We start from the raw sequence: 20,192 nt of genomic DNA on the forward strand, positions 1-20,192 counted from the left end.
ATACATGGTGTTCATATTACTGCAGTTTCCCCACTTTCTTGTATCTCTTCTGGAAGGAAAATCTTAATACTAGGTTTCATTCCGTTGGACTTAGGTTTAGGTCATAGTTTTTGGAAATATGCAGTAATAGACAAGAAATTGCTGATTGGCATGAATTTCTTTCCTGGAATGTGCCTCTGTGTGTGTGATTATGTGTGTATGAGACCAGCAAAAAAACTGCTGTTAATTCCCAATTTTTAATGTTGGGAAAACTTGTTTAAACTCAGTGAGTATTCTAGCTAGTAAAAGTGATGAGGAAATGTGAGCAGGCTTTGAACAAGCAATATATTACATTTCAGTCAGACACGTCTGTGTGAGTCCACCAAAGGTCTGGGTTCATCTGAGATGTCATTGAGGGCATGACAGGAAAAGAATAATGTTGTAGGGGATAGCCTATGCCTCTCTTTATTAAGAAAATTATTTATTACTTATAAGAAATGAAAAGGGAAAGAAATCATTCTAGTTTAAGATCCCAGTTAGAATCTGTAGCTAGTAAGACTTAGAACTGCTTCTGTTTTCGCTTGTAAACATAAAAGTTAGTTATTAACTACAATTTCTGTAGCCAAGCAAAGCCACTTAGGTGCATACTTGAATTCAAGAACAAACCCAGACATACTAGGTCTGCTGCCTCATTTAAAAGTGTTTGCCTTATCAGGAATAGTAAATACGGGATGATGCCATTAGTCCATTCTGACTTCATCGCTTTCAAAGTACATCTGATTGTAATACTGTTTGGTGTTATGTATCATGTGCTTCACTTATGCTTAATTTTACGCTCAAGAGCAGTTCTTTAGAAGTCAGGTAAGTCCTATGGAGAAAGTTAAGCAGACTTGCAAGCTGAGGCAGGTTTAATACCATATATATTCTTTATATATTATTATATAGCAAACTGAAAGGGATGATGTACTTGGGAGTAGGAGTGGTTCACCACTTCCATGAGAGTATGACTGACAGAAAAATTTACACAAGCTTTATGTAATTGCCAATTTTTGGATGAAAATTATGCACTTTTTATTCCACTGTTAAAAAGCATACTTATATATTAGAAAACACTGGCTTTCCTAGATGGTCCTGTACATTGTATTTGTTTATAATAAGAAAGTAAAGGTTGAATCAAAAATACAGTTAAACTTATGGTTGCAGTTCTGAAAGAAATGCAATCAAAATTATATATTGTGCATAGAAATTATTGTCCAATCCTAAGTGTAAGATTTTGACATTAAGTTAGTAAATTAGTAAAATAATGCTACTTTTTCCTTAATTTTTCTGTTCTTAAATCTACTCTGAGCAGAAAATAAATTGTGCTGCATAACAATAAATACTAGATGGCTTGCTTTGACAATAAGGACACACTCTAATTATCAAAGTTAATTGCATTATAAAAATACAAACGTTTGGATAGCTTACTGCATTCCAAAAGTTATGTTGTGAAAATGAAGTGAACAGAATAAATAGAACAAAGTTCATCTTCTCTAATTTAGTGGAATTCATTTGTATGCTTATTTACTATGATTCTTTTTAATATATTTTATGTACACAAGTACTCTCTTGTTTCTTAAATGAGAAACGCCTCAGTGTGCCAAATGATATTTCTTAACATGTATGCGCAATTTTCCCCAGAGGGTGGGGAGTGGTTCTGCAAGCAGATTAAACTAGTCACATTCTGTGGTTAATGGACCTGCATTTGCAGTTATTTTTGCAAATTTTTCATTGTCTTCATGGATAGCGCTCCATGTGCAATAGCAGCATGGTGCGCAAATGTATGTCCCAAAAATGTGCATGCAACCACATGCAAACCGCAGTCGCTCCTCAAATGTGGTTCTATCTTTTGCATATGTTTTCTCTTACGAAACTGCTGAAACATCCCCAGAAACCAGCATAACAGGCAAGACAAGATGTTACTCTTGGACTGTATGCTCTGTGGAGAAGAAACTGTGCCTTCCTCTGTGTTAAAAAAGCAATTTGCTCACTGGCAGCAACAGCTACTAAATAAGTAAATGAATATGATAAATAATGTACTGGACCCATTTGTGAATATAAAGCTATTCATGTGCATAAATATTTTGAAGATGGGGTCCCAGTTACCAGCCTTATCCAATTATCTGCCTTTTTTAACAATACTGTAATTATGTCTATACCCCTAATATGGATTTTTATGGGATGTGCACATCCTGTTTATATACCTTTTTCCCTCTCCTCTCTCCTTCCTCTTCCTCAGACCTAGAGCCATTCTATAAGTAACTTTATCTACACAAGTAGTCACAGTAGGCTTGGTTTCAGCCAGCTGTTAGTCTTGTCTGTTCTGACCAAAAAGGGAAGAGTAAAATGTTTTATGGTACATTTACTATGTGGTGAAGGATATGGTGAATTGCAATTCAACTATTATATTTATGCATTAACTGTTTACAATGGAACCTTTGCTTTCTCTCCTGTGTCAAAATATATGAAAGAAAAAGTTAAATGACCCTGTTTTAAAACCCTCTTGGAGGTTATTGTGTTAAGGCCAAAAGGTCAGAATCCACTCCCCTGCCTATGACACACACCCCAAGATATATGCTTCAGAATGCAAATGCTTGGTGCTGGGTATAAACCCATACTGGGCACACCCCGGATATTTTAGCCTCCTTTTCTTACAGTATTTTTGTATTTTTTATGTTTTCTTACAGCACATATTGTATTTTCAATAAACTTATCATTTGCTAAAACAAAATTCTTGCTAAAAGATTAACTTGATGTAAGATAAGGGACAAAAGCCTGTCTAAGAACTGTCTTGCTAGCTCAGAGCGTGAGGATGCTGCTCTTGTGTTTGCAGTGAAATGTTACAGGTATTTGTTGCCAGTGTGCGTTTCGCCTGCTGAGCATCGCGTGAAAAATGCCTCTGCTGGTGTGAGCACGGGAAGCCTTGCTCCTATCAGCCACACTAGCATCCAGAGGGCCTTTGACTGATTTCCCTTCTCGGCTAATGCAGCAAGGGGGCTGCAGCATGTCGGAGGACAAGGGTTGGCCGTGTTTTCAGGATAGCTGAAGGGCTGAGCAGCAACACGAGGAATGTTAAGCAGACCCTGGTGTCAGCGCGTGACAGATCCCGACCGTGGGATGCTCTTGCTGGTGTCCAGGAGAGGACAGGGTGCAGTGCAGGGCTTTGAAGCCAATCCTGTGGAGTCTAAAGGCTGCTATGCCCTACAGTTAAGTGGAAGAAGTGGATCAGTAAGTCATAATAGATGTGTCTTGTTGCAACTCTTCCATTTAAAATTGTTCTGGGTGGGAATTTTCAAATTTGATTTGGTCAAATTCTGCTGGATACGGTTAGTGGCTGAAGTGGACACGGGTACAGACAGTGGTGGCCTGTCCCAGGAACGGCTGTAATATTCTCCAGGATCCACGCCAGACTGGGGCACCTGGGAAGAGGTGTGTGTCCGCCCCTCAGCCTCTCACCACCACGACACCTCGGTGCTGACCACAGCTCCCACCTTCCTCCTCTCCAAGTCCCAAAATGGGACTCACCTCGTCAGTGCCAATCTTCCCGACCCATCCCGCTTTCCCCCTGTTCCTACGTGCTCAGCTGGAAATCCCCAGTGCTCTGAGCAGAGAAAGTCGGGGAGCTACTGCGAAACGTGTACTGCTTGGAAACTGTTTTGGTCCTGGCCTTCTACACACGCCACAGTTCAGAAGTCTTTGGTGGAAACACAAAGATTAACATTCTAATTAAATGACTATTAATACCGCTTAAACAAATGTGAACAGCTATATATCAAAATGCGAAATTCAACAACACAGTGGTTCAGTTACTGTATTAAATATACCAAGTAATATATTCAACCACTTTACTTACAGGTGAATTAAAGATTTCAGTCCTCTGAAAGTATTTCTTGAAATTGACTTAATGCTGTTGTTCTCTATGAACCTGTAACGGGTCGTAAAGTCATTCTGGTCAAAGCAATGCCTGGAACTTGGAAGCCCACCCACTCTATTCAATAATGCCAGGAAATATACTTTTGTCCACTCACAAATATTCTAGATGAGGAAGGCCCATGAAAGCATCATCACTAATAACATCAAAAGTGTTGGATGTAAACAACCTGTGTAGAGAGATGCAAAACAAAAGACCATTAGATTATTAGCATCTTTAGAAAATGGTTCAGCAAGCCATGGCAGGCCAAATTTCCACTGCCTGGTTTCATGGTTTTGTCTGTGCAAGCCCTACAGTATTGTAAGGCTGATATATTGCACCATAGTCTGGTGCAAAGGGAAGGACCAAACAACTCGTTGCTTTGCCTACTGGGGCCATCTGATAAAATTCCATTGACTTCTGTGGGATGCAAACGTGGGTTTATCATGCCAGTAAAACAATGGGATTGTACAAGTGCCACTGGAGACATACTTGAACGACAATGAAATGTTCAAGTACTACAGAGGCCTAAATTGTCTTGAAGAACACTTGCTTTTGATGACAACATAGGGAAAGTATCCAGCTGGTTAGCTGGTTAGACATCAGGTTGAATTTGCACCACTGACAGCCAGGAAAATCCCTGAATTTACAAGTTAAACTTGTGAGCATATTTGACCTGAGGGTACTGAGAAGTTACTGAGAAAAAAATGGAAAATCTCTTAATTTAGTCAGTGTTCAAATCAGAATTAGTTTTAAGACCACATTATACCTGCTGGAGATAGCTCTTAGTGTGTGCATGTATTTTTCATCCATCTAGCAGTAAAAATACCAGCAACACATTTAATTTTATGTAATTTTGTAAGCATTAAAAGGGACTAGCATTGATTTTTTTCAGCTTTGTTTATACTTATCAGCCATGTTTGCATTCTTCCATTTTAATTCAGCTCTGGACTGCCACACCCTTAATATGGTGAAGCGTTGTCAAGTACAATGAACTTTACCCCAGTGGAATACTAGATGCACATCTATATTTTATTCAGTTGGACCTGATGGATAAATAGATTTACCCTGTGACATCCTTAGGCATTCAGGAATGCAAGATTTCCAAGTATGAATTAATACACTTAATGAGTTAATCTCTTATTTTGAAGTTTACATTAAGAATAAATTGCAGTTAATTTATTTTCTCGCTTGGTTGTTGCAGACTGTGCTTTTTCCACTTTAAATATGTCCCTTTATATGTATGAAAAATATAAGCAGGAAATTCTTCCTTTTTGTTAGAAACAATAAATACTACTCTTACTTAGAGAAAAAGAGTATTTTTGTAAAATCTCTGAACCAGAAGACCAATTTAGTAAATCTGCTCCCTGCAACTAATTTTACTTTTCTGATGTGATTTCACTGGATAATTTTTCCTTTTCTGCACTCTACCCTCCTTGTAATTTAAAGAACAGGGTGGTATCTCTTTAAACAGTATAGCTATTTTAGAGATTACCAGGTTTATAGCACAGGTCTTGCACTTGGTGAGCTCATTTGCCTCCCATCTCGTACCTCTCCCCAATGGCTGTATCACACGTATTTGATGCACAAAGTGGCTTTTCTCCCACTCTCTGACCTCAAACACCAGATTTGCTTGATCTGTGACCCACCGGCTAGCTACTTCTGGGGACAGAGGCTGAAGATACTGCACTGTAGCTAGGGACTATATTGCTTAGCAGGAACTGTACGCTGCTAGCACGTACAGATCCTGGTGCCATGATTACCCCTCTTCTTTCTATGGACTTTCATGTCATCAGTTTGTAAGAAGGGCACCCTCAGCACGTTGCTGATAAGCAGAGTTATGAGTGCTGGAGATGAGAGCAGGGAGTTTTTCTCTACATTTAGGGAACACTTCTGCTGGCACTTTACTGTAGCTGTGTAGGTTCTTCCTATTTTTGTTGTCACATGAAGAGCACAGAGCATACCATCCGTACTATTCGAGAAGAAAAGCTCTCCTGGCCTGGGACTTACAAGTAGTGTTTAGCATGAGACCATGATTTTTCCAGAGGCCATTGCCGCTGCTACAGTAAAATTAGTAGCAAATAATAATAGTGGCAGATATGTTCCACACTCAGAAGTGTGTGACTGGCATACTGGAGATACCAAGGACTTTAAAAATGTAATGCTGGAGACTATTACATAGAAATACTTACGGGCTGCTAAATCTTGCTATTGGCTAAATTAAACCTACTGATATAGCTATAATCATGCAAAGCTAAAACTTACTGTAATTTTTAATTAACCTGAGTTTTCCGTATTCTTATTTCCCTTACTGCCTTCTGCCAAAGGTGGAAATTTTTCCTTCCCACATACAATCTGGAATATTGGCCCCACAGACACAATCTTGCTCCTATGGTCTGTGTTTAAAGAGTCATTTGCCTTAGATCAGCAGCTTTTCTGGGGTTAGAGCTTTTGTTGCAGCATTTATTAACAGCAGCTTAGAACATGCTTTTCAGTGTATGGCAGACCATGCAAATTATTACCATTACCAAAACGCCATAAGCCATTGCCAGACGCCACTGTGCCAGGCGCTATAATAACTCGAAATAAGATGACTGTGTCTGTCCTACTCCACCCTACCCAATTCTGCCTCCCTGGCAGCAGGATCGCTAAGTGTAGGTGGTGTATCGTACCCAAAAGAGATGATGTCCTACTCACTCTCTTCAGATACAAGCTCCACCAATGCTGCTATTTCTTTTTTCTTTCCTTTGAAAGGCCCATTGCAGGAATTATGTGAAATGTGTCCCTTTTGTGATCTGTGACCACCTGGGAAAAGCTTCTCTGGAATAAAGCACCATGGAAAAGCATTTAGGTTTCCATAGTAACTGCATTTACCTATTTACCCTGTATCCAAAATTGTACAGTACGTCTGCACCTCCTTACCAGCTCCACTTGAGGTAGCAGAGTACAGCTAGGGTCAGGGCTTCAGCTACCAGTGCACCAGCAGTTTAATCTAACAGCCGTAGGGCTCCAATACATCAACGTTACACCTCTGACCACATCTAGAGTGCACAGGAAGTCAGTCTGGGACAGACGTCCGATTTTGATTTTGATCTCAGCAGGGAGTCCGTCTTACCGGATTTCTGAGACAAATCTGGGTGTGTGTCAGGCCGGCAGCACATCCACTATAAACAGTTCAGGTTACACCCCCTCTACCTCTGTATAGCTCGCAATTATATAATCGTATGCCCACATTTCTAGGAAAGCCTGTGAGCCTGTGAAAATCCTATGTAGAAATGCATCTAATATTTAAACATCCCAAAATATTCTCTTCCTGTGTGTACCTCATGGCAGTATTTCATTTTGAAATAACCGCTTAATTTTTTTAATTGAAAGAAAATCTTCATTACTTTTGTGGTTTTTTTCAAAGAACATGAAATAACAAATAGGGTCAAATCCAGGCGCTATGAAGGCAAAACTCCCACTGAAGTGACTAAACTTCCACAGAAGTCAATGGCAATTTTACATGGAAAAGGACTTCAGGACCTGTCCCACTACAATGAAGGGCCTGATCTGAGGGGTTCTGAGCTCACAGTCGGCGGCAGTTGCAAATGGGCAGCTTTATATTGGGATCAGGCCCCAGGACTGCAGAAAAGAAACATCAATAGTTGTTGCAATGCTCAAGTCCCTACTGTAATGTTAATTAAAGTATAATGAAGATAACATATGTTCTGTCACTGAAAGCTTCAGCATGTAATCATTCAAAGGAGCACTGACAACAGATAGCCTTGTAAAATACTAAGTAGATACACTTTGAAAAAATTAAACATGCACTATCTTTCAAATTGCTAAGAAGTCCTGTATTTTGTCATCTAATGAATCTTCTCTTGCTGTTTCTTAGAAAATTAATACTGAGACCTTTTCTAAAATATTTATGGATACATAGACATTTCATAACAAAAATTGTATCATATAAATATTTCTCACAGAAGCTGCAGAGATGGTGTGAGCAAAAAACTCCCTTCTGGGATTTTAGTAAAAGCAGATCTCACAAAGGATCTGGAAAGAAGAAAAAAACAACCTTATATTAATGTAGTCTTCTCATATATCTGTGGTTATAATACTGATATGGTCATCACAGAGAAATTTATTTATATAAGTGAAAAAAAAAACCAACCCCAAAAAATGAATGTTACAGGTTTCATGTAGTATGGAAGAAGGTATAAAATGGGATGTGTGCACATACACAGACAGACAGACAGATGAAAGAGATGTAAAAATCAGGATTCAAGGATGCAGCACAATTTTAACACATTAGCTGATGATTCTGAATGCTGGAGGTACTCCCTGCAGCAAGCATCCTTCCGTATGCACTGAAAACACCACACATCCTAGTTAATTTTAAATCATAAATTAAATAACCAAATGCTTACAGCCCTTACAGTGAGATAACATCAGGCGGAACGCTGCGAGGAATAGATCTGGCATTTTCACATAAAGCATTATCTTTGGTACAAGTACACCAGGCAGGACATTTTGGCTTCACTGGTTTCTTCCCTTCAGTCAGCAAAAGCACAGATAAAAGGCATAAGAAATAAGCAATTCTTCTAAAGGGTCTGCTGGCATTTCCCATTCTTTTGATCCGCTCTCGTTCCAGCCAGTTGAAAGAATATCCCAAAACATGAACAGGGGTTCTTTATTCAGCCATTGGATGTCTTTCTATAAGTCCAGGTCAATATTTGTCTCTGCTTTCCCAACCCTTTTCGTTCTCTTTCACTCTGTTTTTGTAGACAGAAACCTGCAGCTGATCTGTATGTTTCCACTCACTCAGGCAACGTACTGCTCAGAGAAGAGACCTGCGAGGTGCTGTAAGATGGGGAAAATCCAACCGGCTGAAGGGAAAAAAAAAAAGACAAAAAAAAAAAAAAAAGACTTGCATCACCACAAAAACACTGAGCACAACACAGCATTAGATTGCAAAGTGATGTAACTGAGAAATACACTGCTTTCTGTTTTCACAGGGAGGCCCTTTCCCTGTTACCAAAAATAGTACAGCATTATGTTTTGCTGGTGGGTGGGTGAGTGGGTGTGGGGTGGAGTGTATGTGTGTGGGGGGAGAAATCAGTCATCTCTTACTGGATCCCTACAACCTCGTGAACCTTTGAGAATTATGCTTCACATACTGCAAGCAGCAGAACTAACAGCAGTATCCACAGGAAAATGAAATCGAGTGAAACCATCAAAAGCATTGCTGCAAAAGCTGTTAGATTAATTTTTATCCTTAGCCCTTATTGCACATATTTGTACCACTGAAAAACAAGCTGCCACACATGGAAAATATTACAATGTATGAGAGAATGCCTACAACTGTCATTCCTAAAGAAAATATTTTCTCATGCAAAATAGACTCCAACTGCCTTTTTTTTTTTTTTTTTTTTTTTAAGAAAAAGAAACATTCTTATTTGTTACATGTTTTCTGAGCTGGTTAAATAAAGTCGATCAAGCACCGTTCAAGATGGACAACATTAATTAAAAGTTCAAGTTAAAAAATTTCTTTGCTGGGAGACTGGTTTGATCATTTTAGATGGAAAAAAAATTTGTTTTTTAAAGGCCAGCTATGTTAAACCTGTAGTTCAGAATGGACCTTCTTTGAAAAGTGACAGGACAGGGACAGATCTTGATGGCAATAATGAATCTTTACAACACTGCCTGGAGGCTGTAATTGAAATTAGTGCTAGGTGCAGTATGAATACTCTGTAAGATACAGTCCTCAGCCAGAAGACTTTACAGTAAACTACATTAAATATTTTATAGGGAACTTAAGCAGCACCTAAGTGTTATTACATAAAGAATGGTAAGACAAAACTAATGAATGCCAAGTAGCTGGAAAGCCATATGGGATGATTTTTTTTCCAATCTAGGATTGCTATTAGAGGAGTTTTGCAAACTTTAATAGGTCTTGACACTTTCCCCACCAGACTGGCAGCACTGTTTACAAAGCCTACTAGGGTCTACCCAATGGTACAGAAGTTTAATACAGTCACGCTCACTATTAGCTCCTTCACGTAGGTGCCAACTCCTCACCAGGAGACACTTGACCTCCTGAAGAGGAGATGTCTTTTGACTTCTGGTTGCTCCTCCTTTGATTCCACATGTCCACCTGGCTCTGGCCCATTGCTCCCACCCTACAAGCCATGAAATCTCAAGACCAACACCGGGCCATGTCTGCCTTCCCCGGGGAACAATGCCAGCAAGGCCTGAGCACATACCCAGATACAGGTGTCTAGCAGGAATTTCATATGCTATAGGTGAAAGATGGCAAAGGGGAACAAGAGCCTGCAAAACTGTCAGAAACTCAGTGTATGGGCAGATACTAGGCAGGACCCCGACGCTGCTGAATCCTTGCCTGGGCGGTGGCTGAGATCTGCCTCCCTGGGATGAGAGCAGATCCACAGAGCTCACACCTGGTGGTGGGACTGCATCCTCTGAGGGACTGGGGATGGCCAGAAATGTCCAGAAAACTTTCAGAGGCAGAGGACCACCTCCGAAGGCCCTGCCAGGAGACGACTCTGGTGCCTGTCCACCAGCAAGCTCCCCGCCAGGCACCTGTGCCTGCGGAAGAAAGGGCAGCTCGTGCTTTCTCAGCTCCCTCGCCCTCTGCGGTGTGTTTTTTTAAAGCTCTTTATTAATTTAAGTGCGGGCCCATGTTTTTGCTCTTAAGAAAATCTTCTCTGTCAGCAGTCTCTCCTGAAGCAGGATTGACTTCAACTAGGAATGACACAGAGCTGTGTTATTTCTGAGCCCTACCACCTTCTGTAGGAAAATGGTACAGAAATACAGTAATCAAAGCACTGAAATCATTATAAAGCAAGTGTCAATGCCTTCCCCTGCGTATAAAGGTTACTCCTTGCTCTGGAAATGATCTAATTGTACAACTGAGAAGGGAGGTGGATTTGTGGGACTTGCGTAAGTAGGGTACACCATCTTCTCCCCTCCGAGATGTCCAAAGGCACAGACTTCAGTGAGGTGAGAACAGAAAATTCTCTAACTTTTTTCTGAAAGAGAAGAGGCCTGTTGTTGTTTGTTTATTTATTCCTGGCAAAGCTACCCATTGCCATGGCAATATTTTGCCATTGATGGTAAAACCCTGTGTTTCATTTCCTTCGGCTCATTCACTGAAATCCGCCATCAATTACTTAGGCATTTCTTTTTAGTTAATACTCCAGCCACATTGTGAACCTCCTGAAAACTTTGCAGTGTAGCGTTTTTTTGGTAACAAAAGCACATTCTGCAGCTAGAGCAGTAACCTGACTCCAGTTTTGTCCACGCAGAGAACGGCCTGGAAGTTAGTTTTCTGTTCCAAACTACATGCCAAAACAACCACTTTTTCCAAAATCGCAAATACTATGAATATTTATACCAGCTCCGTCGAAAGAGAGGGGTAAATCACATTTTCCAGGGTCCTTTTGTGCCAAGCTCAGCACCTCATTTCTTGCCATGTAGTAGTTTAAAAACAAACTGGTGTGTGGATTTCCAGTGGCGTAGCTGCTCTCCAGCCATTGCAACACTTGGCTCACCCTCTACCTATGCCAGGGCTGTTCGTTTTCTGGCTAACGGAGCAGGCAACGGCCTGCTGCGCCCACAGCCCAGCGCCTGCCTCTAGGTCCTCGCTGGCTCGCTCTCGCTGGTGTTTGGGGTACTGATTAGGCCCGATGTGGTTCAAAACTTGTTTATTTTTCTTTCGGCAAGGTTCCGGCAGGGCGGATGAGGGAGCCGTGGCTTGCGTTACTCGGTCTGCTCCCCGTCACTGGACAACGTTTTGGCTGAAAAATCTTCACCTTGCCGCGCAGCGGAGGGGCTCGCCGGCAGACATGTTCCCGTGCGGGCAGGGACACGCCGCCGCCCCGGTTTCGGTACCCCGCAGGCCAGCGGGCCCCCGCACGGACCTCGGCGAGACGCCCCCCCGGCCGGGGCTGCGGGGGCAGCCGGGGCTGCCCTCGCCCGCGCCGCGGGGGCCCGGGCGGGCGGCCCGGTATCCCGGCAACCCGGCCCGGCCCGGCCCGGCCCCGGCCGTCGCGCTGGCCCTGCCGCTCCGTTTTAGCCAGGGGCGGCGTGAGGAGAAGCCCCCGAGGGCGGCGCGCGCCCTGGCTTCCCCCTTCGCCCTCCCCGCGCTCCGCCGGTGCCCTCCTCGGGTCTGCGCCCGCTTCGTCACGACCGGGAGTCACCCATCGCCGCCCGAAGCAGGGCCGGCTTTAGCGTCTCCTGCGCTTCATTGATGTGCTCTGCTGTTCCGCCTTTTGAATTTTGACCAGAGCTAAGTCAGCCTTACTGGCTGACTACTTCCCACATAGTCACTCTAAGCGGTGGGAATCGAATAGCTTATTTCTTCCAATGCACCCAAATTGTTTGTAACAACCATTTTTGACAACAGTCAACCATCTAATAACCAGCTTGGTGCAGGCGTGTGACAGTCAAAATTAAAGATGCTTTCGCTAGTTGTCAGTAGAGGTATTCACCACCTACCATTCCTCGTGTGCTTTGGTCAGACTTGGCACAACTTTTGTGGCTCGGTTTCTAGAGCAAACATATGCATTTATTATTATTAATACTTACTGAAACCACATTTTTAGCAAGAATTCTCGGATATCTGGTTAAAACGTGAATAACTCTATGAGTAAACCTGTCTGCTAAAATATTTGAGGAAAGCAAACACAAATAGTCAGAACATAGAGCCAAAAATCATTTTTAAAAAGATTTAATACTTTTTTGAGGGATTAACTCTGCTCCACTGACTATATTTGCATTCGCCCAATATGTTTTCATTACCAACATACGACAAAATTTTAATAAGCTTCCTGTGGTTTCATGCTCACTACATTTCCCTTTGCAGACTCATATACTGTCACAGTTATCCTTTATATCATCCTGCTTTTAGAAAATTGTGTTGCCTTTTCAATGCTCGGGATGAGCTGCCTGCACATATATGGCCTAATCCCAAATCCACTGATGGTGATGGTGAGACTTCAGTGACCTTTACTGTGCTTGGTGTTAAGCCCATAATATACCACACGGATGCACGATAGTCCAATTCACACCCCAATATTCATGAGTCTCCTAAAGAACACAACATCGTCATTGCTATGTTACCACTGTGTTTGGAGCAGAAGGATTTTGAGATCAAAGACTCCTACAAACATGAGTCTGAGTTTTCGCTCTCTCAGTGCCACCCTTTTAACAAATTCTGCAGCAAACGGCAAATTTAAAGCAGCTGAGACCAAGGCTGTACTTTCAATAAACAAAACTAAGTCTTGTGAATTCTAAACAGTTCTGAAAAGACTATGCTTCCTGGTGGATCAGGCACCAAGAGCCATTGCCAGGAAGAGGCCTTCTGCAGGTTAGGCATAATAAAACTCGAGATGCCTTTACAACAGCTCATAGCACAGACTCGCTTGGGAATGATCACGGGGCTGCCCAGAACTTTTTATTTGGAAAGTTCTTCTGACTTTGCCCTGTCCTGTCTATACAGGTCCGTATTACAGATATCCTTCTTGATCACACCATAAGAGTTTCATTAAAAGCAGACCAACCAGGCCAGTCCCTGTGTCAAAAAGCTGAGGAAATGGCTACTTAATTGCTGCCAACTTCAGCGGAAAGAAAAACTCAGAGGGTGGTCTCCTTTCCCTTGCATAAAGTAGCCCGTTCCCAGTTCACCGTGGAGTTAGAAGTGATCATCTCTGAAGAGTCAGGTCTTAGCTCTCATGGACAAAATTCCGTGGTGATGCAGAACACCTACTCCACTAGGCATATCCTGGTGAGCATGCAGGTGGCTCTAGGACTGCTCGCTTAGGTACACCAGAATTTGACCAATGACAAATAGTATGTAAGGAGAGGTGTACTGTTACCTGAACTGTCATTCTTTAAGAAAAACAGATGCACAATGTATTTTATCCAAAGAGAAGCTAGGAAAAATTAATCTATGTTTAGGTTTTATTTTGTTACAACCAAGGACTTCTGACATCTTTATGATTCTTGATGCTTTATTTTCAATTACAGGTTTTTAAATAGTACAGAATATTAGAAAATACCTCAAAAGACACTTTAAAGCTATAAAATTTCTACCCCTTGTGAGTTTTGAAAGGCACTCTTAGGCTGGGAGGGACCTAGGGAGGACACCTCATCCAACCTCCTAGGTAACTAAGAGGGATAAAGGCTAAGAAGCTAGATATGAAGTATCCAAAATGTACAATGTTTTGATATCACATGACTTCTAAACCAGTATCACAAATTTTTAAAGACTTAATCCATTATCTTTGAGCAGCTGATTTTGACAATACTGCTTATGTTAAGTGTGTTTACATGTCCTGTGGCATGCTCGTTCATCCTGGTCTGACTCTCTTCCAAGGCAGGCAAATAAGTGCTGCACCTTGGTAGCTTTACCTTCTGTAAGTTAGAGAAAAAGGACAGGACAAACTATCAAACAGAAAAATCCATTAGTCATCCTTCAGGTCAGACATGGACATAACCTCAACTACTGGATTGGCCCTTCACTATGAGAAAGACCCCACAAAGCCTATCGACCTTGTTATGTACTGTCGCTCAGTTTCCTCTGGGTTTGTCTATTCCTCCTCCTCCAAATGAGACTGGATGCTTGTATAAATCCCAGAGCTGGGATTCCTCAGCTCTTCCCTAGCTCCTGTATTCTGTTTTCCAGCAGAGTGGAACCAGTTGCTTTCTCAGGTTTTTAAAAGGCTCAAAAGCTCTGTTACAAAGCAGTATACTTTGCAGCACACAATTCAGCAGCATGAAGTTAACTGCTTTCCTGAATACTAGCCACTTTTCTCCAGACCTAAACAAATATTTCTGGCTTTGTTTCTATTGTCTGTGTTTTGCTTTGAAAATGGTGACAATGGATATTTAGAGTTGGAAGGGAAATGAAAAGAGCAAACATACAAGCTCAAAAGCGAACAAAAGCCCAATTCAAAGATACCTGAAGCTGTGCTACTTCGTGGTTCACAGCAAGAACTGAGACCACACCTAATATAGAGGGAAGTATTAAGAAAGGAAACAATAAAAAAGAACACCAGGTTTTCACTTGCTGCAGAAGTCTGCACTTCCTCAATCTGTCAAGAAAACTTTCAAGAAAATTTGCCTGTAGTTAATTTATACTCTGGGAAGATCAACATCTCACATGTGCAAGGTTGGAAATGGGGACACTTTTCAGCCAAACATGCCCCTCCACTTCAGTGGAACTGACATCAGACTCACCACCTAGCATGCATCCTACCGCAAGATTCAAGTGCCCTCTATAGGAACCTCTCAGGGAGGAAAAGTTGTGGTCAAATATGCAAGTTACTTTTTTGCCTTTTATTTTCCCTACATAGCCCGATCAGACATTAAAAGCATGATACTACTGAGAGAATCTATGCTTAATTTGTAATTGGAAATGGTCTCATGACTTCTGAAGAAGTTGACGCGGTGATACTGAGAACGTAGTTCTGTGCAACGCTTTCCTTAATGGGATGGTTTCTCTCTTCACCACTCTTCCATGGGTTCTTGGTTCTGCCCTCTTCCACAGCTCGCTACTGGTATTTCTGGCTCTAATGCTATTCTCTAAAGTGGATTAAATAAATGATCTGGTAAAAGAACAAAAAACAAATAAAACCCTGAACAAGCCCAAATCCTTCCAAAACAAAACAAGAATTGCTAGAGCCAGAACACGCAGCTGAGGACACGAGCAGGCAGGGAGCATTGGTTTCGCTGTTAGAGAAAATGTACAGGGAGCCACACATTTGAGGAGTGGTTTCATATTACAAATGCTCACAAACATTTAAATGAACCATAGGACAGAACTGGTGACAAAATACCTCACTCTGGACCAAACAGGACAAAATATGAACCTCATAAAATGCCCTAGTATTTAGCTAGCATTGTTTAGAAGTTACCACCTAACTGGAGGACAGACCCTCAACAGGTGTATACAAACTGACACTTGATAATTATGATCTCCACTCTGCCAGCCCCTTGCACTATTTATTCATTTAGCAGTTGTTCATAGGAGGTATCCTTCATGCCTACAGTAAGAATACAGAGGGATAGAAAATCCAGTCCAGTAAGAAGCCTGTATCCGAAACAGAATGTCCCAGATTTTCTATCATGAGCAAGTGCTTGCTACAGACCCAAAACAACATACCACTGTCACTGTAGCTAAATGCCATTTAATTGGCAGCTAGAAAAGTCTATAATACATTTCTTCATGGAAAAATGTTTGAGCTCTTCCAGTTTGCCAAGATGATAATTAAAAACAGACGGCATGTTATAAAATCCTTTCCTTGACCTGTGCTATCTTACATTGCCCTTCTGTACTTTTTTCATGGCACTGGTTCCCTGCGGAATTATTCTAATCTTTATAAACTTGTCTTTAATTTTCCTTTTAATTTTGCAGCCAGAAAAAAAAGTAACTAAATGTTATTTATTTCAATGTACATAGGAAATTTATTTGTTACATGGCAGAGATAACAGGCTTTTGAGGAGAGAATCTTAACTCGTTAAAAACAGAAGGTTTCTACATCCTGAATAATTCACAATAAAAGAAAACTTAGCACCACTGAAGTCACTGAAATAGTTCAAGTAAAAGCCTTGCTGGCATGCCACTGACATAATGAATTGCACAATGAGAAGGACATGCCTCATCAAACATGTATTATTGTCTCATCATTGCTAATCAAAATGCTTTACAAAGCAGGGATTTGTATCAGTGCTGAAATATTTTAAGGGGTTGTTGGTGATAGCTCCACAAGTGTATTTTACTGATGTTTTTATTGTTCTTAACAATTCATGAATATTTGGAAAAATACCTTATTTTGGTAAGAGTTAATCCCTTTTACCTCAAGCAAATAGTAGATCTGCCTAACACCCCACCCTATGGTGGGCACACCGCCACTGCACAAGCCCAGCACACATTCTCCATCAAATAAGATACTACACCAAGCTGAACTCCCCAGTCCCTTTTCCTTACAAACCACATCCCCCTGCAGAGGAGACTTTGGAGGGCTGAAGCAGTCCATCACATCTGTTTGCTCATATGCCAACATGCTATTTACTCAGTACAGCTTTAAGAAAGATTTGCTCTTTTGGCTGCTGGCTCTCTCCCTCTGCAGTAGGAGAGCAAAACCAACACAACATCGTTATCTAAGAACTGGCTGTAGTTTTAAATGTAATTTTCATAGCAACAGAGAGATACATGTTTTAGTTATGACTGCTCAGAAGCTAAAGAATTTTCCCTACCTTGAATATGATAACATTCACATTTTGACCTTACAATGCTTCCTATATATCCCTTCTCTTAAGACAACAATCCAAATTCCATACAGCTGACTTTCTTTTAGACACCAATTGCTTTTAGGCATCTGCAAGTTTCCACTGTTGCTGCCGTTGTGATTTAGGCAGAGTCATTAAAACCGGAGGGCCTAATTCCCAGCCTCAATATAATACATCAGTAAGAAGTAATAAGCTCCTTCATGAAGCAATATTGCTCCCCAGCTAAATAAATGGCACACACTACTGATTAAACAAAGGCACATGTGGCTTTTCTTCCTAAGCTTTTTTTTAAGCAAATGGATGAATATATAATAGAAAAAGAGAAGGACAAAAAAAAAAATAACAAAACCAGGAGTGGGAACTCAGAAAGCAGTAGAGGCATCACAGAAACTGGTATCTTGGACCCCTGGCATTGGAAAGGGGGACCTGAGAAACGTCCCTAGAGAACTTCTTGGAGCAGGTATTGGCTGAAAAGACCTTGGAGCTGTTCAGTTTGCTCTTCACTCAGGGAAATGAATGCTATACATTCTTTGAAAATAAAGACTGAATCAAAGATATCTGATTCTATTAACAATTTATTTTCCTAATCAGAACAATCTGAAATAATGACTTTTTAGATAACTGCTCAGGTCAGAAGTAGTAATAATGCTCTACGCCATGTTTCTGACACCTTTGCCTCCCCTCAGGGAGGCAGATCTCCCTTCATATACACTTTATATACATTAAGATCTCTCTCTCAAGAGCTATATATAACTTCTGTTCACAGGCGAGTACCACAACCACTTATTCATGCTTTTCATGCTTTACCTGCTGTTTTCAAGGCTGCCCTGATGCTAAAAATAGCTTTGCATATTAGAGGAGGGTTGCTATAGATTCAGAATGGGTGATGTTAGGAAGACAGCTAAATCCCTCTTTGCCAAGGACATGGAGGATCCGTATGGATGTGGCTGACGAGCAGCTGTATTATTATCTGCGACCTGGGCTGCGGTGCCCTTTCATAAAGACTCTCAGGCTCCAAGGTTGGGGTATTTGTGTTGTTCTAAGACTGCACTGAACTGCAAATCAGTACAAATCATCATGTCACCATAAGTTCAAGGCTTTGTTTTTCATACTGTAGTGTTAGATCACAGTACAACAGTACCTTCATATATTAATAGCACATTAGCTTCTTTTAAACTGGGAAAACAATTTAATATTCTGTTGTATGGGCATATTTTTCTGCAGGCACTGATGTCTCCAAGTAAGAAAATATCAAAATGCTTTGCTAGTTGTTCTTACTACAGAGTTGAAAGGATGACAATTCATCATCTATTTGATTACTTTCAAGACAGCAATGAAACCACATAAAAAAATTGTACTACATACTGTTGTTTTGAACTTCTGGCAGTGTGTCCTCTGACAATGCTGACAAAGCTAATGTTAATTTTGGAAGTTACCTTCCTGTCTACAATCTAATGGATAGTGCAAGTGAAAAACTGCTTATACATAACTTTCCAACTCATATACTGCATCAAACAGTGAAGTGTGCTATAGATAAGTGTCGTTTGATTGTTAAGGTTATGAAACCTACGTTTTCAAAATTTGTCTGACCAAAATTTTAGAATCATAGGAAAGATTTTGTCAAGCTTGAAGACGTGGAAGTTTTGAGGACTGTCTCTAGAACATAGTTATCTCTATACTCTGCAATTAGAAGTATCTTAAATCTTTTCCAGCTTTTAGAAATCACTTTTCTACATTAGGCGAATATCACTGATTGCATCCTTACAGGATGACGAAGATCAGATTAATGGAGATAAGCAAGCATCTGAATAAGACTTACTTTTCCTTCATAATGTAGTAAAATCCTTCCAAGTGGTAACAATCTGATCTTGAATCTGAAGGCAAGGTACATGAGCTAAAGGGCAAGTTGCAAGAAAGTTGCAATGGCAAAATATTGGTCATTAAAGTAACTCCTACCTAGAAACATGGGAGTGTTATTCCACAGTATAGGTTAGCTGCCAAACATGTAATAAAACAAGTTCATTTCTGCATACAGAATACCTTAAACTTACTCAGCTATGTTAACTTTCTAAAAAAATTAGGTGATTTTAGACAATTACTATGAAAAGTTGAAGTTCAACAGAATGACAAAGATTATGCTTCAGGAGTTCTGTATTAGGAACTCAACTTAATGTTTCATCTCCAAATATCAATTTTCCTAGTTCTTAAAACTTGTGGATGATTATGACCATATCAAAGATAAATGAGGTAGTCAGAAATATATTTCTCTTTCCTTAACAGACTCCGATTATAGAAACCTGCCAAATACTGACTCTGTTAAGGCTGGGGTTCAAATAAAAGTTAGTTGTACAGGGAAAGAGTGGCATGGACTGACTAAAACAAGATTATTAAAATACATTAAAATGGATCCTAACATAACTTTAAATAATACTGTCCATCTTTTAAGAACTGTGTATTTGAGGACAGCGTAATGCAAACTTGAGAGAAGATTCCATGATATGCTAAAGGAAATATTTTTTCACTCAAATCTCATTTCACATCCTGACCCTTATCTTTCATGTGGTTATGTTTTATTTTGATTCAAGAAAGGCAGTCATGTACATACATAACTCTTAACATTTTAATATATCGCTTGCAAATTGAATGTGGTTTCAGCAAGTAGCAGGATCTCCCCCGAGGTAGAAGCTGGAATATTTCTTTTTACTTGCTATAGATGCTTTCCTCAGCAGTTTTTTGAGTCTGCCATTTTTACTTCTAGAGTTGTGGATATTGCAAAGCTCAGTGTTGCTGGCTATAAGTAACATAACTTGATATTTGAAACTAAGTTAGACTAATTGTTCCCATTTAGGACAGTTATCTTTCCCATTCCACTTAAGTGCCATGGAGTGAATAGTATCCTGGCAATACTTTCAATAGAAAGGTAGATAGTATTTCAGTACTTTATGTCTGAATGATATTGGTGATTAAA

At 40.6% G+C, this 20,192-nt stretch overlaps 1 protein-coding gene across 5 annotated transcripts in view; it reads right to left on the reverse strand.

The window, feature by feature from the left end:
- LGI1 (leucine rich glioma inactivated 1) overlaps positions 1 to 20,192 on the reverse strand; it is a 31,672-nt gene that overhangs the window by 3,682 nt on the left and 7,798 nt on the right. For 3 of the 5 annotated variants that reach the window (XM_069796627.1, XM_069796628.1, XM_069796630.1), the window contains 4 exons: positions 8,350 to 8,799; positions 7,895 to 7,966; positions 4,047 to 4,118; positions 3,872 to 3,943 (listed from right to left, as the gene is read on the reverse strand). In XM_069796627.1, the coding sequence (XP_069652728.1) occupies positions 3,872 to 3,943; positions 4,047 to 4,118; positions 7,895 to 7,966; positions 8,350 to 8,540 (407 nt within the window). In that variant the 5' untranslated portion in view covers positions 8,541 to 8,799. Of the gene's footprint in view, positions 1 to 3,871; positions 3,944 to 4,046; positions 4,119 to 7,894; positions 7,967 to 8,340; positions 8,800 to 9,957; positions 10,715 to 20,192 lie in introns of those variants that run through there. The other 2 variants (XM_069796631.1, XM_069796632.1) reach the window with 2 other exon arrangements.

This window comes from Haliaeetus albicilla, chromosome 11, assembly GCF_947461875.1.
Source record: "Haliaeetus albicilla chromosome 11, bHalAlb1.1, whole genome shotgun sequence".
In the NCBI taxonomy this organism is placed as follows: Eukaryota; Metazoa; Chordata; class Aves; order Accipitriformes; family Accipitridae; genus Haliaeetus; species Haliaeetus albicilla.